This window comes from Argiope bruennichi, chromosome 3, assembly GCF_947563725.1.
Source record: "Argiope bruennichi chromosome 3, qqArgBrue1.1, whole genome shotgun sequence".
Taxonomy (NCBI): Eukaryota; Metazoa; Arthropoda; class Arachnida; order Araneae; family Araneidae; genus Argiope; species Argiope bruennichi.
In genome coordinates, this window is record NC_079153.1 from 21,910,825 (window position 1) to 21,935,415 (window position 24,591).

The window sequence follows — 24,591 nt, forward strand, 5'->3', positions numbered from 1 at the left end:
GATTGCTGTTCATAAGTACCGTAAGAAATCGATTGCAAAAAGATGATAGATTATGTCTCTGTATATATTAATGCTGTCATTTTTCAATAATGCTTTTGTAAATTTATAGATATTTGAGTATGTTTGTGGATATATATTTTTTGTATGAAATTAATACATTTGTTTTTTTTTCTTTTAGACACAGAAGAAGACAAACAAAAACCAGGTAATAAAATTCTATCTTCTTACTTTTCCCTTTATTCGGCTGTTTAAGAAAACCGTAATTCCCAAACCCATATATCAAGTCTTTTTTCAAACTAATTCAAAACTTTGAAAAATTTCAAAATTAAATATCATCATTCCCCGATTTTATCCATATAAAACTGATTTTTCCATAAATGATATTTTTTTCATAAAGCATATATTATTTTATTAAATGAATTTAAGTTGTTTCATGGCTACTCGAATTGTTCAAAAAATGATGCTCCTAATCAATTTTGCGATAATAAATACACAGAACACCCTTTTAAAAAGTGTAAATTTTCGCGTTAAAAATTTTTTATCCTTAGGTAGATGAAAATAGTTCTTAGTTTTCTTTATAACATGAATTGACAGTTGAGAATTAGAAAGATAGACCAGAAAAAATTAAGAATCAATCAGATTTCACTTACAAATTATTAATGATTTGTCACCTCTGGGAACCAGCTGGTTCGCCAGGAATATTGGTTATATTTAATGTCAGATAAATTATTTAGGTATAACTTCATATCCATGATTCCGCCAAATTACCAAACATTAAAGGCGTGTTATTATAATCGCTTTACTGTTTATTGCACATATCAATTTTTTATCCGAATCATTTATCATCTAAATTTGGAAATACTCTAACTTAATTTTTTCTCTGTCTTGTAAACTGCACAAATATTAAACTGAATCCTTATCCTTTAACTTTCAACAATGAAAGGAAATTGCGTGATTAAATATTTGTTTAAACAATAAAAATGGTTTGAATTTCAGGGTAGCAGCGTTGTTGTTGGAATCGATTGCTAGAAATAAGGCAAAAATAAATAAATAAATAAATAAAAATAAAAATTGCCAAAATTTAACAAAACTCCAACAGACTATTAAATTGGTGTCATTCTAAAGACAATTTTTTATATTTTAAAACGGTGTAATATCCATTTTTGTGCAGCCATATTTTCGGTATTTATCTCGGAGAAACGCCGAAATTCAGCTTAATTTTTAATTAATTAAAAATTTTAATTAATTTTTAAAAATTATTCCAAGATGCACATTCCCACCCTCCAAAGTACATATGTTTCAAATGTGTCTAGCCTATCAATAGCCTGTGTATAGCCTCAAATAGTCTAGCCTATAAGATGCCAGCACACACACTCGCACACAGAGGAAAGACACATACACATTTATATTTATTACAAGTATTGATTAATGTGATGTCCCTCTTATACCCATTTATGTAGAATTTAGACTTTTATCTGGAGTTTAATAATTCCTTTTTGCAGACTCCCTCAAACATGTTGGAAAGACTGATAACATATAGAAATATTTATAGAGTAGAGATAAATATATAATATATGTATTAGCTTTAATCTATACTTTCAATAATGATTGTAAACTGTTTTGATTTTGAAATAATAATGTTAACATAATTTTATATGATACAGATAAACGAAGCAGAAAAATCTTGCTGGAATAATTGGAATGCATTACGGTAAAACTAACATTAAGAGCTTCTTATTCCGAATCTCTTGACTGGGTTTTAATATAGAATTATTCGTGGCGACATCTGTGAAGTCCGTTCTGCATTATAAATTTCGTACTGATTCCGAAAATATCCTAGAAACTATTGATCTGATTTTTTGAAGGCTAACTCCATTTCATCCGAGGTCTAAATATAAACATTCTATACATGAAGCACATTTCGACAAAAAAAAAAAAATAAATAAATAAATAAATAAATAAAATAAAATAATAAAATCTAAAATAATCATCTTGAATTTAAAAAAAATCATTATCATTTACCTTTAAACTATGCTCGAAATTTTCATTAAAAGATTTGCAAGATTCAAACACTTCATGCCGAAATCTTTTAAAATTACTACATTTCTTAAAACGAAAATAAGACTTTTCAAGAGCGATACAAAAATTACTTAATTCATAAATGTCTTACTTTAGTTCAAATCACCAAAGAGCTAGGATTATCTAACAAAATCTCGAATGTCTGATTGCAAGTTCATAAAATCTGTTCATTTAAGTTTGATTGACCTAATAGACCTTAGATGATATAGTACAATTTCTTTTCTTTCTTTAGTAAAGACATGCGAATATGGCGGTAAAACTTATCATCTGGGCGAGAAGATTTATCCCGACGAAGATCCTTGCCTCATCTGCAGATGCACTGAAGACTGGACTGGCATTCACGGAAACAGCTGTAAAATCCACGATTGTGCCTTGGAAAGGAAAAGGAAGAAGTTGGCCCAGGGTTGCTTGCCTATCTACCACGAAGCTACCTGTTGTCCAATCGAGTTCTTCTGTGGTAAGTAAGCCATTGCTTTAGTAAACCTTTAGACAATTTGACAAACTCGTTTATTAATTACTTTGAGGAAAGTTAGTTTAGAGTACCCCATGATGACAGGGAAAAAATCAAGGTTTTGATATGCATTTGATATTTCTGAAAACTCATTTGATATTTTGGCATTTGGATTAACTTGAACACAGTCTGCCTTCTAGGATATCCACAGATTTTTCTTGACTGCTTCTCTGGTATTGCGTATTTGCGTATATTTTATAATTGCTATGAGAATTTAATATTCTTCAGAGTTTAGGGTAATATTCTCTCTTTATCAACATAATAGAGCAAACCTAAAAGATCTTGCTCCTGGAGGACTAACGGTATAAATTTTATCAAACCACTGGAATCGAATTTGGTGCCACACGGACACACGAGGAACTCCATGTGCCTTCTAGAATACAATTGTACATATATAGGCTAATATTGTGCTTCGAAATCTTTCGAGCATTTTGAATAGTATATTTCAGAACTGCCATGGCTCATTTGAGTATGAATTTCCATTTAAAAGAAAGTACTAAACTACATTTAAAGAATTATTAAAATCCAGAGGTTTATTTTTTTTTTCAGCATAGAGAATAAAAGATTTTTCATGTATAACTCAATCATTTTATCAGCCTAATTCTCCAATGTGTTTCCATAATTTAAAAAAAAATTAATTTTATTATTTTAACCCCTTTATTTCCTGTTATTTCCAACCGAATTGCACTTTGCAATGTTTAAAATGATATTAATATCTAAATAAGTCAATGAAATAGTTTAAACAGATGATTAAAATTTAAAAAGCAATGTATTCCCAAAATTTTCATAAAATTGCTTTCTCTTAATTTCAGGACTGCCTGAAGAAGGATTGCTGAATCGCAGTGCTCCTCTGCTCAACGCTCAAGATATAGGTAAAATTACTTTGCTTCCTTTATAAATTTCTTTTATTAGTATTATATAATTTTATTATAATTGATAATGGAAAAAGCACTTATGATCAGTCTTACGTGTAACTAAATATGGATGTGCTCGTTGAAGTTAATGCACATTTCTCACTTTCTATCTCAGATGGAAAAAAGATCACTTTGATACTATATGTTTTACACTGAACCCTTTTCAATCTTAAGGTTACTGGACTTTCGTTAAAGCGAATTGTTTTGCATATTACAGTGAATTTCAAATTACGGAATTATATTATTTTACTGCAAAAGTATAATTTTATTAAAAGAGATTTAATTATTTGTTCATTAATTAGGAAAATTTTGATTTGAATCGAATTTTAAGGAATATGAGGCTTTCGTTTTTGTCACATTTTTATTTAATCATTTGTAATAAAAATAAAGGATTTTCATTTAACAGCCATACATATCACTTTAAATAGAATCATATTCCTCTGATAATTAACACTTGCTTGTTTCACTTGTAGAATCTGGCAATTTCTGTGAATTCAAAGGTAACAAATATAAGGTAGGAGATACCTTGGATTACGAGCATCCGACCAATTGCGTCACTTGCACGTGCCTCACTCCTCCAGACTTCACTTGCATTCACAGGAAGTGCCCCCGACCACCGAATGATGACTACGAGAATTGCACCCCTACCTACGTTCCAGGAGAATGTTGCCCAACTTATGACTGCGGACATAGACTGACAGGTGAGAAGAATTTGCAATGAAAAGGACATGCAAATTTGCTTAATGCCTGCAAGAATACTTGGCAATTTTAAATATATACCATTTTATTTCTTATATTTGTAATGTTTTGTAGAATTATGATTCACCGAGTGTCAGTTTCGATTCTTCGGAGAAAAATTTCTCACAAACTTTTAAATTTTTATAATGATGTAACTGGACTGAATTTCTGAATTTATATAATTCAAAAAAGTCTTAAAACAAATGTAAGAAAAAGGAAATATTCTTCTTTCAACTTTCTTGTATATGTACGAAATATGGCACGCTTTGTGTTAAACTTGGTAAATATACTGAAGAAAATTGAGTACATAATTGATTTCTTCGGTTTATTCAACTGGGTCCCAAAACTTAATACAGTAATTTTGAAATAAATAATAAACATCGAATTTCAGATATCTTTTTCGGTTTCGAATTATTGAGTTTACATGCTCACGAAAAGATAGACTGTAACCTTTTGACATAATTGATCCAAAATTTGATACTTATGTATAGTTTTGATGTTAAAGTTATGCACCAAACTTCTATATAGCTCATTAAATTTGTGAATTAACGCTCTAAAATGCATGTGACTAACTGACAGACTTTCTTTTGGCATATTTTATTCAAAATATAACAGAAATATGCATTATGGATGCAAAGGCAACATGTCTAATTCCTTATATCTAGTTCTTTGCCTTTTCGAGTTATTGTATTCAAAGATAAATAGACAGACATCTAAAATGAAAAAAATTGTCAAAATCTCAAGGTCGAATTTTTTGACAAATATAGCAATTTCTCTTTTTATATTTCCCAAACAAGAGAATAAAAATACATCTTAGGAATTAGACTTTAATGGATATAAGAGTCATACTGCCTTTATAGGCATGCTTTAAAAACTTTGTCACCTTATTTTATGCAATTATTCAGTCTTTGCAATATTATAAGATATTAAATTAATATGACCCCCTCTTTCTCCAACACTTTCTTGGCTCATCCCATGCTAGAAGATTCAACTTTTTCTATATTGCTAAGACATACACTAAGCACAATATTCTAGTAATAAATATGCATTCGTCTGAAACGTTTTAACAACACAAAACAATGTTCAACAACACAAAATAAGATTTATTGCATTTTAAGAATTAAATAACTGATTTCGAATTTCTTGCGTGTTGGGTAAGTAAAGATCGTAATGCTTGGAGTTTTCAACTTTTCGACGTAAATGCTCAGTTTGATTGATTTTGGCATTTAAAACCACATCTTTTCGAAGAATATTTAATTACATGTTGTACCACTCAAGGGTTCAAATAAAGAATTCAAAGATTAACGATAAATCATAGGAAATTATTGCGAATTTCTTTAAAATTTTATCCAAAAAATAGATTATAACAAAAGTAAAAGGATCATTTACAAACATATTTAGTTTGAATTACTCAGAACGAAAATTGTTCTAGTATCTAGAAATTAAATTCTTCATCACATCTATAAGAAAATATTTCATAAACATACTAACTAAGTATAGTAACACCCCTTTTTTAATGAGAAATATAATCAGTATTTTAAACGAAATAAGAGGAATATAATATCAAACAATTTCTCCATTGAATACATCAAGTAATAACACGTATCTATACTTTAATGTGGACAGAAATGTTTATTCGTGTATGCATTCATTTATTCTGTAGCTCGTGCTCCCGTACCTCACTGCTCACCAGTACAGTGTCCCAAAGGATGCTCTGAAGTGACAGTCCACAATTCATGTCCCTTCTGCCAATGCCAAGAAAAACTCTGTGCCCCTCCCAAGTGTGCTCCGGGATGTACTTTGGAGACCAAAGAGGGACAGTGTCCCGAATGTAAGTGTCAGGATAAACTCTGTTCTCCACCCAAATGTGCCCCAGAATGCTCTCTCGAAATCCAGGAAGGACAATGTCCTGAATGCAAGTGCCCAGGAGGTAAAAATTGATGTGTTTACATTATTTTATTCTTTTTCTGTGCAGTTTCATTGCTCCATAAATATATTAAACAGGAAAGAATGTTTTAAAAAATGCCCATTTATTGCGGTATAAAAGCTGTCTTTTAAAATGGTTAACTATGGTAATAAAAGCTTAAGAGTTCCTTTTATAGTGTTAAATATTATTATCTTAAATGTGTTTGAATTTGCATTTTAATGCCGTATTAATGCGTTACTCTTAGGTGTACTGTGGTAATATAGCAACCTAACCAAATAACTCAAATATTTACCTTTTTTTGTTTAAAAAAACTGATTTATTAAAATTGAGTAAGTATGAAATTTTATTAAAATCGATGTTATAAGAAAATATATTTAATAATTAAAAGTGAATTTTTATTTTTTATTTATGTCTTATTCGTGAAATCTGTTAGCTCAAGCATCGTTTAACCATGTCTAAATTTGTGTGCCTAAATAACTCCTATGTAACTTCAGAATGGGAAGCCAATACAAATAAAAATAAACTCTTAGGGTCTCAGGTCCTTTCTATATAGGGACACTTCAGCTGCTATTGTTTATTAATGAATCAATACTAATTAGAGGTAATTATTCAATCAATAGGCTTTCAGATCGTAACATATTTTTTTCACATAAAAAGACGCATCGTAATGTATAAAAAAAAGTCTAGAATAATTTTTCTTTTTTCTACATTCCCTTCCAGCTCAAATATCGTGTTCACCGGTTAAGTGTCCTGCCCACTGCTACGAAGTGTCGAATCCTCTCGGTTGTCCAATGTGCATGTGCGGACCTCTTTGTACTCCACCGAAATGCGAGGTCGGTTGCCGTGTACACAAGGATGTTGCAGAAGGAGAATGTCCCAGATGTGTTTGTGATTCCAACCAAAAAGAAGGAAGTGAGTATGCTTCCTATAATTTTTTTTTTTTTTTTTTGCTTCAATTTGTTTCAGTTTTTCTGCCTTTAAGTTTGAGTTCATTATTACAAATCTGACAGAAACTTAAACTCAATTTTTTCAAAAACTGACTAGCAAGTTGCTCCATAGACAGAATGAATCAAAATATAATTAAATGAATAGATTAACTATTAATTAAGATTTTAAAATATCCATATATATAAATATTTGAAAATATCCACAATGTCATCGAAAACATACGCATACAAAATTTCAAAACTAACACATATGCAAGTCATAGAAAGTCATAGAAAGTCTATTTAAAATATTCTATCTTTATAAACTTGAAACAGGTTAAGTTAAAATAAAGTATGTAAAAATGAGAGATACATGCTCGAGATATATCAAAAATTAGTTATAAATTGACACAGAGAAAATGTTAGAGTTTAAATGATATCATACAATTCTCTTGCATTGATATAAATCTTATAACTCTCCATAATGACATAATAGCAATATACTCTTCACAGTCAAATGATTGCAGAAAAGAGACTCGATTCAACCGGAAATTTGCCTTATATGTGCATTTTAATGCCTCTGAAATCCAACTTCGTGGTGAGTTAACTACGAGCTTAGAGTGTGAAACAAATTTAGTAGAAGTTTGGCTACTATTTTTGCCATCTGACTACACTTAAAAAATCTGATGTCATCCCAGTATTCTTCAGATATAGCTTTAGAATCTAATCTAAAATATTCTAAGAAAAGTAATTAAAATAAAGTAAAGTAAAGGAGGTAAAATCTGAAAACAGGAATTTAAAATTATTTCAATCCCTTATTTGTCAAACTGAAAACACCGCAAATGTAGCAAAATAATTTTTTATGAAAAATATTATGTCTTCTTAGGTACCATGCAATGTGCTCCTGTGAAGTGCCCAGCAACTTGCAGGGAAAGCCTGAGTAATTCCGGCTGTCCTTCATGCGTGTGCGATTCTCTCTGCTCACCCCCCAAATGCGAACCAGGATGCAAAGTGGATACATCTCCCCAACCATTGGGATCATGCCCTGGATGTGTGTGTGAGAACCAAGAGCGTAAGTTCTGTTTATAATAGATATTTTCAAATGTTTTCAATTAATTCATAATCTAGATCTAAAGGGCATTTTAATTTTTTTTTGCTGCAATAAACTTTCCTTCAGAAAATTTGAATGCTTTGATGAGCTGAATGAATGTTGGGCCATGAATGCTAAATGCTTAGATACAAAATATCCTTAAAACAAACAAAAAATATTTAAAACAAATTAAAAAATATCTGTAAAAGTGATTATAAATAGGATGATTATTGCTGTATTTAATAATAACATATTTCAGTTGATTATAATTTTAACGATGGATTCAAATCAGGACATACTACCATTACACATTAGAATATTTAATGAAAGGTTCGAGACAAGGACCTATTTTATTTTAGGACAGTACTCAATAGTATATAAATTGAAGAATTACATTTATAGGTTTTATAATAAATACAGGGTGTCCATAAAAGAATTCCGGGGTTTTGATGCAATTTTTTTAATTCAATCATAAAATTAGATTAATGTTATATATATGTACTTAAAGGTTAATTTATCAAGATTTTACCGTATAGTAGATTTCAATATGTGCTCCGTTTGTTGTACGGCACACATCCAAGTGGTATTCAATCACTTCCCATGCCTTGGTCAGCATGTCTGGAGTGATGTTTTCCACGCAGGAGATTATTCTTTGCCTGAGATGGTTTACATCCTGAATTTTCTCAGCGTAAACAGGATTTTTGACATATCCTTAGAGGAAAAAAATCTAATTGGGTCAGATAAAGGCTCGTTTGAAGCCAAGGAATAGACCATGCCTCTCGATTCCACTTGTTGCCGAATCGAGTATCTAATGCTTATCGTACACGCAAACTGAAGTGAGGTGGTGTTCCATCTTTCTGAAAGTAGACCTAATCCGCCTCAATATCAACCAACTGGAGGAAAACATATTCTTCTAACATTTCCCAATAACATCCCCATTTATGGAATTTTCCACAAAAATGAAGGGAACTTATAACTCGAGGCCGCACCAAACATTCAATTTCGGTGAGTCACGTTAATATTCCCCGAACTCATGAGTCAGCAATGAACCCCAAGTTCTACAACTGTGTTGATTCACAATACCGCTTACATAAAAGTGGCCAATTCAATAAAAATCACATTTTTAAAAACATCGTTATTAGTATCTATCATGTCTAGCATAGTAGCAACAAACCCTAGTCTCTTGTTTTTGTCTATTGGTTTGATTCCGTGTACAAGATATACCTTGTATGCCTTTAGACGGAACACTTTGTGAGCCACCTTAGGAACAGTTGATATGGGTATGCCCAACTAAAGACTGATTCATAAAGACAATTTTTTCGGACTTCGTTGATAGGAAATATGGATTTTATTGATAATCTCTTCAGACACTTTTGGCCTTTCAGATAACTTTCGTTTTAATATACTTCCCGTTTCTTTAAGTGCATGTAGCCATTAATGAATGGTTTTGTCCGAAGGCGCATTACCACCATACTCGCACCTAAATTTTCGTTGTACAGTGGTAACAGATCCAGTTTCTATAAATCAGATAACATATCTTGGAGGTCGCCATCGCACTGCACTATGGAATGAACCTCAGCTACGTTACTTCAAAGTTAATGACATGCGATGCTACCTAGTATTGAAAAAGCAAACTGAAACTGGTGTAAATAAAATTTAATTAGTTACTGATTCTTTTAAAATTTACTGATCTGACCAAACTCAGACCGTCAACACGATATGATTTTTTAAAATCCCGGAGTTCTTTTATGTACTCTCTGTAAGTTATATAAATTTTATGTTGCTATGCTTTAAAAAGTGTAAAATACACAAAACATCATTAATATCATATATCATTCGGAATATTCTACTAATTGGAATCTGTTCGATTTTGGGCCCCTTTCTTACCACATATAAAGAAAATTATTGCATTCTGTAGAAAAAAAGAATAAAGATTTCTAATGTTTAATGAAAATAGACTCATATATTTTTGATCACTGAAATACACACATTTAACCAGTGTGAATGATCCCGCCGACACTTTATACTCCTTAAACCCCCACTTTCTCCTTTCACAAAGAACTGTAGGTCTTGCGGAAAGCCTCGAACGTCATACATCCTCAGAATTTCATTTTTTTTTTTTTTTTTTTTAGAATTCTGCCATTAAATGTTTTATGCTTCGAAGTATAAGGAAAAAACAAGTATGCATTCTTTTGTTTGAATGAAAATTTAGCACAAAGTTAAAATCTTAATATTAAGACCACATACCAAATTTCATGTATTGAAGTCGCTATATTCTTGAGAGATAACATTAACATATATGCGAAGGTACACATAGACAAATGAGCAGTCAGTTGATACATTTAGTTTAAAATTTAATACAAATCTGAGCATTAAGAGCTAAAATACTACAAATGTTGCCTGTCTGGACTTTTAATTTTAGTGCTTGGTTTGCACTCAGACAAATAGACAAATTTCCTGTAAATGGATTTCATTCAAAATTGGAAAGAAATTTGCAAATTTAGTGTAAAGATTCCATACCAAATTTCAACCGTGAGCTAAACGCGTTTTGAATTATTCTGATTAGAGACAAAAAGATATAATCCTAAAATGTGTTCTTAGGACTTAGAGATGTCTGAAAGTGGCGATTCAGACCTCCCCTCACACGTGAAAATCTGAAAATTTATTATTTTTTTTAGCGATTACAATGGTTTCTTTTTGCATACTTCGTATACGAAAAATTAAAAAAAAAAGAATGAGAAGGTAGAATAAATTGAAAAGAAAGTTGGAAAATTATTTTCCAAACAATTGGCAACTCGTATTAAGTAGAATGTTAAATGCCTAAAAACAAGAAAAAAAGAAAAAGAATTGACTTCACTCTTCCTTATCATTTCAGTGATCTCGAATTCCCCAAAGCATATTTGTTAAAGTTTCAGATTTCCCTAAAACGCTCCTTTAGATTTCAAAAAAGTAATTTAGATAAGGGAGATAACTGCAAAAATCCTTAAAGTGAGTCTTCTGATTTACAGAATAAGAATTATTAGAAAATGTAATCGTTCATGGGTAATAATATGGTATGTAGTCGTTGATATCACAACAATGAGAGGCAATTAAATTTATAGAGAAATATCCAAGGATGCCCCTTTAGTTGGATGAATTTAAGTTACAAAGGTTGAAACTCACTTTTTCAAAGGAAGCCCCCCTCCCCTCACCTACACACTGAAATTGGATCTAGATAATTATATCTGTTATAGAAAATACGGAGCTTACAGCCCACCGATCATAATGAAAACATTAATGAGTAAGGAAAAGGCTCTTTTCTTTATCAACAAAGTTATGCGGATCAGATTGTGTTTGTAAACGCTTCTGTAGTGCCGACTGGCTTCGTATTTCTGTATTAGAATTTTATTAAAAAAAAGTAATGAGTTCTGAAGAAAATATTCAATGTCCTTTGATCTTGAAACCAATGATGAATGAAAGTCTAAGTGGGAAGAGAATTTCTCAGAAACAGAAGGTAAGTTTTCGTCATAATAATGTTTTAATCCCCATTGCTTATTATAGTTATTGGAGCACTGCAATAAATGTAGAAAGACAAACAATAACCCCACTAATTTAAGTCCAAAAGATTAGGATTTTGAATGACCATTCTTACTCTACTACATAAAGAAAAATTGAATTATAGTTTTCCACTTTCTGAGCTTAATCTAAGATCAGCAAAGATTGGTAAATGTAATTTTTAGGTAAAGATCAAGACTTTTTGTACCCACTAGAAAGATCAGTTATAGACGCGAAGAAGGACACGGTTGACCCTTTGGAGCACATTTCACCATTGAAACATGAAATTTTCCTTTCCCTTTGAATGACCGTTGAATATAAAGTGTCATTACTTGGCAATTTTATTCCGATGGAAATTCTGAACTCCGAAACCGAAGAAAACAATGAACAATTGTTTATCCAATCTTAATGTTTGATAATTCTTTTTAACAATTTCTTAAAAATAAAAATAAAAATAACTTTTTGAAGTTTTAAATTATTTTTATATATATTTTATTGTCAATACATTAATATAACTCATACACAGTGGTATAAGATATCTTCATTGGCAGTAAAACTATAACAACTGCATAAACTCATTTCAGTTCAACTTCATATATTAAATTTGAATTCAAACAACACTTCTAAATCGAATAGCATTTTTTTTTTTTATGAAATCAGTTATAATACCTTTTGCTTTAATTTCTTGGAAACAAAGAAAATGTGACTTACACTATTGTAACTTTAACCAGTCCAGTTACCTGAATAATATATGATGCGAAATACTTGCCTAGAGGCCTGTTGGTAGAATTAATTTACTCTGGAAATTAATACTAATTAAAGCAATCACGTGAACATACATCTTTACCCAGGTTTTTTTTTATTATGATACTAAATTAACCCGCTTGTTCATAAATTCGATTAAACAGTCCATTCTAATTCCATTAAACAGTCCTTTGGCCATTTGAAACTAGAATGATCATTTCAACCTTATTTTGTTTCCTATTAGCACCCAAATTGCAGTGTGCTCCTGTCAAATGTGGTCCCCTCTGTCACGTGGCGTACGAGGCAAACGGATGTCCTTCTTGCCTCTGCGACCCCCTCTGCACCCTACCCGTCTGCAAGGAGGGCTGTCGCCTAGATCATGATCCAACCCTTGGCCCATGCCCGACATGCGTGTGTAACGGAACAACCAGTAAGGCCTTTTTAATAATATGTGGTTTCTTTTTCTCAATAGATAATTGGTTCGACCTGGAGGACAGAAACACAACCAGCTAAACTCTGAACCGTCGAATGATATAATCATCTTTACAGATGGTTCCAAAATAAATGAATATGGAGGGAGAGCCTTTGGGGTTTTTAAAACATTTATATCAAGACACATTGGATGGTACACTTTAGCAACAAGAATTCTGTCTTCCAGGCCGAACGCCTTGCATTGCACCATTTAATTGAATAAGAAAGTTAGCTGACAAACCATCTGCAAGACTTCCCTATTAGTAATAGAAGCAACCAAAATTTTCTCAAAAGTATAAAAATATTTCCCTCTGATGAAAAAGTCCACATCTGTCATCAAGGAAATGAAACTGCTCTCAGCCCAGCCAAACATGCTGCCACAGAATTCAATACCCGGCTCCATGCAATTACTTTAAGAGAGAAGTAATGAGATATCAGTCAATGGGATACAGAGCAAAGGAAATGGGATACAGATGAAACAAGAAGAACAACTTCCAGAAGTCAGCCTGGAATCAACCAAAAAATAGTGTTATGAGATCATGCTCGTCATAAAGAATGGTCTTTTTCTAGCTTAGTCGGCTTACCACGAGGACAACAAACATATGCGAATATGGTTTTTTTTTTTTTTTTTTTTTTTTTTTTGTCACCAAGCAAAACTCCCTGAACCAAGTTTTCTTATTGCTTTATTTCATCTGAGAAAATCATCACTGGAAGTTAAAGTTGACTGATGGAAGGAAACATTTGCTAAAAATCTATCCGAATATCCAATTGCTCCTGTGATTACTTCTGTCAATTCACAGTGACTGCAACATCTAAGTCCAATTCATTGCAAACTTCATCAAAAGTGAATGCTGGATGATCAATTCCTTTAGTATAGACTTAGTGAGACTTCACAGGGAGTATTTTTGTGGAAAAAAACTATTTATTATTATTATTATTATTATTAGATATTTATTTAGGACATTTTTCCTTGTTCTCATGGACTTCTTAAGTTGCGCTTGTTTCAATTTTGCAAAATTGTTTCATTTAGAAAATATTTTATGCATATGATTGTTTGTTTGTTTTTTAAAATTCCTATACATTTAGTGAATTTGGTTACTGTTTCTTTCTTATTTTCTGTTTGGTACTTATTTTGCATCCGAATTCGTTTTGTAATCACAGTTTTGAGCAAGGCTCCAACGTAGTTAAGCGACGTTTTTTCTTTGAAGACTTTTCTCTAATATTTCCTAAAATGGGTAAGATTTACCTTTCCTTCTTACATTCCATTCAAATTAACTGTGAATATTCGTGATTCTAGTAGTAAGGGCATTCAGTTAAATTATATTAATATTAGACAGAAACAAATTTCATTTTATAAGTTAAAATTACTAATAAGTTCATTGTAATATAAACGAAGAAGAAATAAAAGACAAAAGTTTCAACCAATCTTTATTGCTTGCTGTTTATGCAATAGATTTGCTTTAGAAGGAGAAGAGTTGAAATATTTCGTCGTAAAACGAATGTGGGAATAAGCTCTGTCTCGAGACTGTTTGAAGAAAAGGCATATTTCAATTAATATCTTTTAATAATCACTCGCCTGAAAATGATGCAAAATAATCCATTTTTATTTTTCATAGATTCACCTTCATTTATCACGTGGAATCGCAGTGATGGGATTATATTGAGATGGTTAGAAATCTCATGTTCAAAATTTCACAATGTACATTTATTTTAGGTAAATGCCCTCGAATTCAATGTGGAGCAAACTGCCAGGAGACTACAGGTGCCGACGGATGCCCGACTTGTGCTTGTGGACCTCTTTGTTCCACACCGAAGTGTGACATAGGGTGTCATTTGGAGTATGACCGTGCTGCTGGGCCATGTCCTTCTTGTGTCTGTCTTGACCAAGTTATTGCAAGTAAAGAACAAACAAAATATTAAAATTTGCTTTTAAATATTTATTGAATTTCTTCCGAAGAATCTCAAAATTTTATGGTAAACTTACTTGAACTCACGTCAGAGCTGCTAAAAAGGTTCCAAAATCGCTTAAATTTCACCAAAGGAATCGTCGTAATCGCTTTAAAAGGTGAAATAAACGCATTGATACTTCGACTTCCCAAATACCACAAAAATTAACATTAGGAGATTAATCTTATATTCCCTCCTCATTACTAAAGTATTGTCCTTATCCATTATGTAATACTTCAAACTATAGCAGAAAAAAAAAATCTAGCACTTGCGTTTAAAACACAATATGCACATGAGTAAAATACGATAAAAAAAAACCCCATTATCTAATTTAGAAGAATTTCACATTTTACCCTTCGTTCATCTTTTTCAGAGCCAGGGCCGTTTAAATCCTCAGAAGCATCTCTAATGGCTCAGAACGATAGCGATATCATTTTAACGCAGAGCTCCATATCATTTTATATAAAAAAAATGTTATCTTAAATTAAAAACACCAATTTTATAGAAATCTATTATATTCTGGTTAGAAGGTATATTTCAATCATGATTATGCCAAGATATTCGCATATCTTTATATACTGCACAATAGTTAACAATCTCGTTTTAAGCATACATTACCTATGGTTATCAATTTTCGTTTTATTTATAAATTCTAATTTGTAATTAGTAATATTGTTAATTATTTAATACGAATATGTTCAAAGTTAGGTTTTTTTTAAAATCATTTTGTCTCTGTATCTTGCATTTATTAAAATATAGTTCATTGTATCCTGGATATATTGATAAAACTAATATTAAAGAATACTAAAAATGTGTAAGCGTACTACTACTAATAATAAAAATGTGACGTTAGAATAATTGCACTCAACAAGGTTACACGTGGAATCATTAAATATTCATCATTTACCATGAATTATTTTCTATTAACTTATTATTTTTTTCACCAGCAGATTTGTAATTTTATATTTCTTTTGCCAGAGAATTGGCAAAAGAATTCGTTCGAATTTGTCATACTTTAAAACCGTCTCAAGTAAATGACCGTAAATGCTATTTAAAATATCATTCTATTGAATATGTTGTTACCTTGGTTACGGATTTTAGCTACAGGTGGGTCGTATCCCTCCCGTTAGACGTTAAAAGGTTAAACTTTGTTTGAATTTTCGATCCTTTGATAAAATTTTATAGAATTTACTATATTACTGAAATTTTCGAAATCCGCCCAATTATATCTTGAGAAAAGTACTTATCAACTGATTTTGAAATTCAATAATTAATTCTTTTTGAAGAGCACTTTTATAATTTTTATTTTTCTTGCTGAAGCAAAGTGATTAATTTTATAATTTCATTTCAGATCCCTTTGGTATACAGTGTTCCATGCCTAAATGTGACGAGGATTGTACAATCGATTACAACGCAAAACCCTGCCCTAGTTGCACATGCGGTGGTAAATAAATTAATGGCTTATATGCTAAATTAACTTCATTCCTTTGAAAAAAAAATTTCGGCTCATTAGCAATAAATCGTTTTATCTTAGCATATTTATAACAACATAAGCAATAATATAGAATGTTCAATAATTATACACATTTTTCTGGCAACTATTCTATGAAAATTAATGCTATTTTTAACAGATAAGCGTTATAGTACAATACTTATCAAGTGTGGTAACATATAAAATTTCATTTGCAACTATGAAAAAAAAACTCAATTATAATTTACTTTTTTTGAGACTATTTAAGGTGCCAGGCGTTTGGAGAGCATTTTAACGGTTGGCAAAGGTTTCACGCGATTGTACCAGTCTTAAATCTTACCAGCGATTACGACTAACGAAGGATCAATAACATGCACCAAAATATCACAACTTAAACTAATTGCTGTACATATAGAATCTTGTCAGCTATTGAAAATAATCTCAGTGATGGTTATTGTCCAAAAGAAATGCGAATGTCCCATGTATCAGTTGGCCTTTGAGACCAGTCTGCTTTCAATATGTTGGTTATAGCTGCTACACCCAGGAAGAAGTTGTCCAGAAATGAGAGTTACGGTACATAAGGAGGGAAATTTATTACTTCCTCTTGCTCATAATCATGCTTTCATCAGAGGAATTCCATTAAAATATGCATCCAATTAATTCACATTTTAATGAATCAATATTATTTTAATCTTGATTGTAATAACTATACTTATTAATATGAATTACGGAACTTTGATGTTCTTATTCATCATTTTTGTTATAGATATTCAATATGCACATAAGTTTTTGGGACACACTACACATAAATGCGATTTAATAATTATATATGTTACAGAAAATGTGATAATACGGTGATTGTGTATAATTACTGGTGATTATTTATAATCGTCATTAAACTTACGGGTGATATGTATGATCACCTGTAATTATACACAATCACGATTTATTACACGGTCCTCAATATATACATTTAAGAAAAGAATCATCTCTCATAGAATGAATTACTTTTTTCTTGATATTTTGAGGATAAAGGCTATTAAGATTTCTTTAAAAGGAATGTTTTAGAGGTTACAACATTAAAATTACATATTTATGACAAATTTCATGCATAACTTATAGCATTACAAGTCACATGAATAAAGTAATATGTAAATCATAATATTATGCGTAATACAGCGTAACGCTTCACAGAGCGCCTAGAGAAATATTTTATCTAAATCTCTTCACCAACATTATGGATTCTAAATTATTTTGACAATGATAGTAATTTTCTAGGTGATAGTTAAAGATTTAAGTTGTTAATTTACTAGTGGTATAATTAACCCATGAAACTTAATTTAGAAACGTTGTACCTTTTTTTCAGTTTCATCAGGTATCCAGTGTTCTCCTCCAAAGTGTGATGAAGGTTGTCAAATTGATTACTCGGCGAAACCGTGCCCGGCCTGCGTCTGCACTGAAGCTAAAACTGGTAAATAGTTTGAATATCTTTCACCGATTCGTTGGAAACAATGACAATATTGTTTCTAGTTCATAGAAAATTTCAATTCTTAAACATAAACTCTAAATGCAAATGAATTATGCCATTTTGTGCTGAATAAACAAAGTTCAAATAAAGATCTTGCCGAAAGTAGGACGTGATATGATCTATTAATCAAAAACATTTTCATCCAATCCATAATTTCGGTCATTCAAAAATTTTTGTCGCAGAAGAAGGTCTTCGAGTTCTCTTCAATTACAAGGAGATTGTCCAAACCATCTGGATTATGATATATATCGCATATATGAGGATGGGAAGCTCTGGTATGTTGGTTTATTCTCGCTTCGGTGCATTAAACCTGTGCTCTCACGTTAAGTGCACTTCCATTACAGGACATATTTCCTATGGATGAGACTCCAATATGGTCGGTAATATTCATAAGGACTGAGTAGTTCATGTCTCTGTTCTGTTCCGACGGAGGTTATTCAATTGGCCCAAGTAATTAGTAGCATAGGAGGAAATCCAAAATATTTCATATATAGTCGTTAAGGTAGAATTCATTTAAATCCTTAAACGTATACATGATTTAATGAAAGACGAGAGATCAGATTGTTAAAAGGCCAAGTCATGGGTGCTTCATTATGATAATATGTCTGTCCACATATTCCTCAAAACATCACATTCCACTTATTCCCTTGGTGTCATCCTTCAGATAAAAAATTCTCTGAAAGGGTGGGTATACTGAAGTTCCGAAGAAATACAGCGACACGGACACTAAAGGATATAATAAAAGTAGTTTGCAATCGTTACTTACATCTTTGTATGAATTATGATAAAGATTAATAGATGCACAGTGTAATTGCTTTGAATGACGGGCCTACTATACTCATTCCTCCTTTATAAAATAACTTCAAAACATTTTGAATTTAGAAAAATGACAGAAGTTGATTTTTACACATCCTTGGATATTTTAGTATTATATATTTGTTGCTTATAATTTTAAATGAAATAAACTATTTGATATTATACATAGTGGAATAATTTTGGTTTTAACTCTCTTCATTGAAATAATTATTACAATTAATTATAATAACGTATTTTTGTTTAGCTTTATTTTCGAATAGCAGCCATTCATTTTCTTATTTTGAAAATGTTTGTGGCATTTTAAATAAAGGCCACACCCTTAGAAAAGATTTTTAAAAAACTTCTTTAAAAATCTGTTTAAAAGACGAAGGAAAATATAAGAAATTATATCTTACATAATTTTAACATTACTATTCATTATGTGAAACTCTAACAAAACATACTAATGCATCTCATCCTTAAGAATTTTGTAATAAGTAATTTTATTACATAAAAATGGCATAAAACTGGTATTTTCAGAGTTTTTATAAAAAAAAATTGGTATTGAATAATGCTAATAATATAAAGAAAGCAATGAATATTATATAAATATATCAAAGTAAAAATTGTTTCTAAATTACAAAAAAAAAAAAAAAAAAAAAAGACAAATGACACTAGCACAATTAAGTAATTTGGTTTCTTGAAAATATTTGAAAGGATTTAAACATAGATCTAATCTTCTTACATTCAGAAATTCATTTTATAAACCTTCAGAATTCAGAAAGTATTAAAGGTGATATGTTTTGCTCTTGAACCTTCTTTAGTTTATGATTATATCAATTGAATACAGAATTATACCAATATTTTTTTATTTTTCTAATCTATAAATTTAATGAAAAGATTGGTTTAAATATATTTCATCACTTAGACACAAATCGATATAAATAGCACTGATGATAATATATCTGTCTTCGTAGATCTCACAGCAATCCAATGTTCGATCCCAACATGTGATCCCGGATGCAGGGTCGACTATAACGCCAAGCCATGCCCTACTTGTACTTGTGTACGTCGAGCACGTAAGTGTACTCATTTTATTCACTTATTGTAACAATTTGAATTAATAGCATATCTTAGATAGCAATTATTTAAACTTATCCGTCATTAATCATAATATAAATCGCTGCTTCCAATGCGTTTTGCTCAACATTCAGATCCATCAATGTTTAAATACATTCAAATGCTTATTGCTATTGTTTTTATAATGAGTACGTGAAAATTTTCTTTCGGTTCATTACAGCTCCTCGCCGCACTCAGTGCACCCTCCCCAAATGCGAACCCGGCTGCGAAATTAATTACAGGGCCGTCCCATGTCCAGCCTGTGTCTGCAGAACACGGCCACCAACAGGTATCTTTTTCTTGTATTTAATTCAAAAATTTTATATTTCGGCTAATGAATTGCTTGCTTTTTATTATTATATCTTTTAAATAAAACGCAGCTTGCATATATCTTCTTCAACCCAACTTATAAGAGATAACTTTTGCATTAATGATTTCGATGGATTTTAAATTTCAGCTATCCAGTGCACTATCCCAAAATGTGAGCCCGGATGCGACGTTGATTACAACGCACATCCCTGTCCGGCATGCTCTTGTGCAAGTAAAGGTATTCTTATTTGCATTATATTTTGTTGATCAACATGAATGAAGTAAAAATTTCAGTGTAACCCTGTTTCAACATAATTTGACCACTGCATGCAAATATGCTTTGCTTAATGATATGTAATTTTATGTATGCCATGATATGTAATGCCATGAAACCGTTTTTTGAAAATTACAAAATTAATACTAAAATTCAAATTTAATAGGTGTTGTGATCGAGTAAAAGAAAAGGGGAAAACGAATAGATATATAGAATTCTTAAATTGAAATCTGAATAAAATGTAAATGAATAAAATGAACAGCGATACATATTAAATGATCAATTAGAATGAAAATTTAGCGTGAATATCTTGTCTTAAAATTATAAATGTAAATTGTTAAAAAATAATTCAAAACTAAGAAAAAAAATTATTTATTTTAACTTAATTTAAAATTTTTACAATGCAGTTTTAAGAAGATGGGCCAAAATAAAAGAATAAATTTCGTATTGCAAAAAACTCTTTGTATTTTCAATCCTTTTTACTTTTTTATCAAATACATTCAACAATAGCCTTTCATTTTTAAAATAAAACTGACGCAAAAAGTTTTTTAAAAAAATCTTATTCTTCTTTTAATTACTTTAGGATGAACTCAAAAATTTTCGAATTTGTAGAATTTTATTTCTTAAATGGCTTCAGATTTGTCGTTTCTTCTTAAATGTTGTAAAGTTTCGAAATTTAAAAAAAATTATTGCTCTTAGTACAAAGAACATTTTAATTTTTTCAAATACAACAAACATACAGCCATTTACAGAACAAAAATATACAGCCATTTTCATCTTACAACAAAATACAGGTAAAAAGACCAAGTAATCGTATGGATTAAAACATTCACAGATTAACAATTATTTCATCAAGCATTACATTGGCCTTAATTGGCACTTGAGTTTGAAATATGAAGAGGAACTCTGTTATTATTAAAAGCAATTTACGATATACTAAAATAATAAAGAATACAATTGATAGATTTTGAATACTAATAAGGAATGGAAAGCAAGAATTTTTTAAGATACCTGACTTGTTATTTTTACTTTTCAGACAAACTGTTTCAATTTAATTAAGAATTCATAGAATTCATTTATTTTACTTTTATTTCATAAATTAATCATTGAATTCGTAGGGACAAACTCTTCTTTCTGAATCAAAAATAAAATCTAGTGAACTGATGCAAGTTTTGACATTTTTAAATCCTTACAGTGTCATAAGATTTCGTAAATAACATATACCCTTAGCTTCGTTAATGATACTGGAAATATGATTTATTCTTTTTCGTTCATAACCAAGCAGAAAAAAATACTTTTCAAATTAATTTAACAGTTTCGTACTTCCTTTTTATTAGCAAAACGTATCTAGTGAAATACTCATTTGAGAGAGCAAATTTATTTATTCACTAAGACTTTATATCTTTCTGTGAAATTAAACAATATGACTTCTATGTTGTAGCCCTCCCTGGAACCATCTGTTCTCCCGTAAAATGTGATCCAGGTTGCCAGGTCGACCGCAGCGCCAAGCCTTGTCCCGCCTGCGTGTGCCTCGGTGCAGGACAATCAGGTAATTTAGTTTTCACTATTTTTAAATTACATTTTTGAAAACAGGGATAACATGACAAGCTGAAAGAAGCGTTTATTAGGAACTAAATGAGACTCAAGAAGTTATGAACACAATAAAATGAAACAGAATTTCGATATTCAATATTAACATTGGAAGTTGTTGGTTTTGTCAATTGCATTCATATTTCACAGTAACTTTTTTGTCAGCCTCAAAGTCATGTTCATATTTAGAATGAGGATTAGAGAGTTGAAAGAAAGCTTAAAATATTTACTCCCTTTTATTGTTCTCAGGCTTTAATCTAATCTTTGGTTCATATCTGAAATACAACAAATCATGAAGTTTTCATGTAAATATTAGAATTACCTATGATTAATGATGAGATGTTTTTCAACTTCTGAGATCTTTTTTCTTTACCAAAATTATGAATATCGCATAAAGGTATTCGTTGGTCATCAACCTATTATTCGACAAATACTACAGATGATAGTTACAAAAGACATCCCAAATTTTGACATTCTGTATTTCCACTGCTAAACAACTTAGAATGCAATTATATAAATATTTGTGACAAAAACATTCTGAAGTTTGATTTGCTGTATTCAAAGAAAAAGATAATGATTATATGAATATTGGTCCAATTATTTAAAAAAATTTTTTGACTAAGTCAAGCTTAAGCTTTCTTTTCTCTTACCCACTTTGAATGAAAAATCTTAAATGGATATACTATTGATGTGGTTTCTTCCAATGCATTCTATTTGAAGCAAGACGTAATCAAGTACTTCATAAGCGATCCTCCCTCATAAGCTCTGATGGAAGTTCCTGCGATTTTTTTTTCTATGATGATATATAAAGAATATTTATTTTTTTGCCATTTCCAGTCAATTTAATAACCAATAGTAGTAATTGTAGTCATTCAAGTCTTGGTACGGGTTAATTGGTGAAAAGATTGTAGATTCAATTAGGAAAACGAATAGAAGTCGTTTGGATTTTTCTTGGTATTTAACTTGCACATTAATAAATTTATGATATGTATGAGTACTTTATCTACTATATATTGTATCTACTATAGCGCAAATATTTTATTTTTTGCATTATATATAGATAACAACATTTATCATTATCAATCAATAACATTATTTAAGGTAATCATGCGCAAGTACAAATTTTAATGTGAAACTTGTTACAATGCAGTGAAATCCATAATTGAGTAAAGATAATGGAATGGAAATTTTGCTCTACAAATGATAATCTGGCAGCCGACATAAAAAAAAGTCTATAAAAAGTCCGAACACTTGTTTGGAACATCACGGCATGATAATGTTCGTGGTAATTTTTTAGATTCTGTTCACCTGCCTTTAATTTATTTTTAAAATTTGCTCTGAAACATATAGAGGGATAAAGTGTACTCAAAAATGTATATAATAACCTCGAAGGCATGTGAGTATAATTCCTATAACCGAAATCATGAAACGTATTGTTGTAACATATTCCTAAAATATTTTTAATTAATTAAAATTGGAAAAATATATGCTTAAAAAAAATTGTTATCACTGAAAATTGATCTTTTAAAATGGTGTAGAAATGGATCTTATACAGCAATTTGTTCCGAAGCTATTGAGGAAAAACGTTAGAATTTTGCTAATTTTTAAATGAAACGCGTTTCTTATCGCGTACATTTCTCAATCCAAAATAACCACTTACCAAATAGGGTAGTACAAGATCCAACGGTTTTTTCATAAAGAGCATTTGTATATTTTTTAATATTCATGCACAATTTACAGTTTGGATACAAGTCTAAAGCTTTAACGTATTGAAATAAACAAGATTTTTTTTTGTTTGAGAAATAAATCTGAATATAAGTGAATACAATTGGTGAAATAAGACATCTAAAAGTAACTAATTTCCTTTTTTTACATTATTTTACGCTAAATCTACTAATTCTATTGTTTCAATTCTTTTGAAATGCTATTTTTAAAATGCAAAATTGCAAAAAAATAATAATAAATAAATAAAATAAAAAATAAATAAGTGTCCACTTTTTTCTTATTAAGCACTCCAATGTTAATTTGAATATATTAAGCAAATTTAATTGATATCCATTTTTGTGCAGCTACCGACCCTCACCCCAAAATGGTAACTAACCGAGGTATGTGTCTATAACAAAAATTAAAGTGCAGTAAATAGCAATTAAATAAAATAATCAAGCAGGCATCTCAAATGTTTAATGAAAATATTTTATGAATTTTCCTTCACGTCTCCTTAGGTATTCTGTGTTCTCCACCGAAATGTAACGAAGGTTGCAGAATCGACTACAATGCAAAGCCTTGTCCCGTATGTGTTTGCGATGGAAGCACAATCGGTAAGATAATAACCTTCTGCTTCGACGAATGATCAGTATCTATATCGCTGATATTCAATTTACTCTATGCTTCTTTTTAGGAGTATCTGATATTCTTTGCTCACCCCCCAAGTGTGATCCAGGATGCAGGGTAAACTATGATTCTAGACCATGTCCCAGCTGTTCATGCGGTGGAGTTATCACAGGTAAATACATTTTTTTTTCATTTTTAGGAATTCTTTCGATAGTAAATTATTCAAAATAAAGTAATATGCTAGATTTATTATACTTTATCACCTATTCAAAGACTTATAGTAAAAGGAACTA

At 30.6% G+C, this 24,591-nt stretch overlaps 1 protein-coding gene across 2 annotated transcripts in view; it reads left to right on the forward strand.

Annotated features, from left to right (window-relative positions):
- Positions 1–24,591, forward strand: part of LOC129962608 (kielin/chordin-like protein) — a 70,311-nt gene that overhangs the window by 23,246 nt on the left and 22,474 nt on the right. The window contains exons 6-22 of one of the 2 annotated variants that reach the window (XM_056076429.1): positions 179–205; positions 2,312–2,536; positions 3,403–3,462; positions 3,978–4,205; positions 5,906–6,172; positions 6,890–7,081; positions 7,982–8,167; positions 12,708–12,893; positions 14,649–14,831; positions 16,233–16,325; positions 17,719–17,823; positions 19,653–19,754; positions 19,976–20,083; positions 20,252–20,341; positions 21,819–21,926; positions 24,190–24,285; positions 24,366–24,470. In XM_056076429.1, the coding sequence (XP_055932404.1) occupies positions 179–205; positions 2,312–2,536; positions 3,403–3,462; positions 3,978–4,205; positions 5,906–6,172; positions 6,890–7,081; positions 7,982–8,167; positions 12,708–12,893; positions 14,649–14,831; positions 16,233–16,325; positions 17,719–17,823; positions 19,653–19,754; positions 19,976–20,083; positions 20,252–20,341; positions 21,819–21,926; positions 24,190–24,285; positions 24,366–24,470 (2,361 nt within the window). The remainder of the gene's footprint in view (positions 1–178; positions 206–2,311; positions 2,537–3,402; positions 3,463–3,977; positions 4,206–5,905; positions 6,173–6,889; positions 7,082–7,981; positions 8,168–12,707; positions 12,894–14,648; positions 14,832–16,232; positions 16,326–17,718; positions 17,824–19,652; positions 19,755–19,975; positions 20,084–20,251; positions 20,342–21,818; positions 21,927–24,189; positions 24,286–24,365; positions 24,471–24,591) is intronic. The other variant, XM_056076430.1, reaches the window with a different exon arrangement.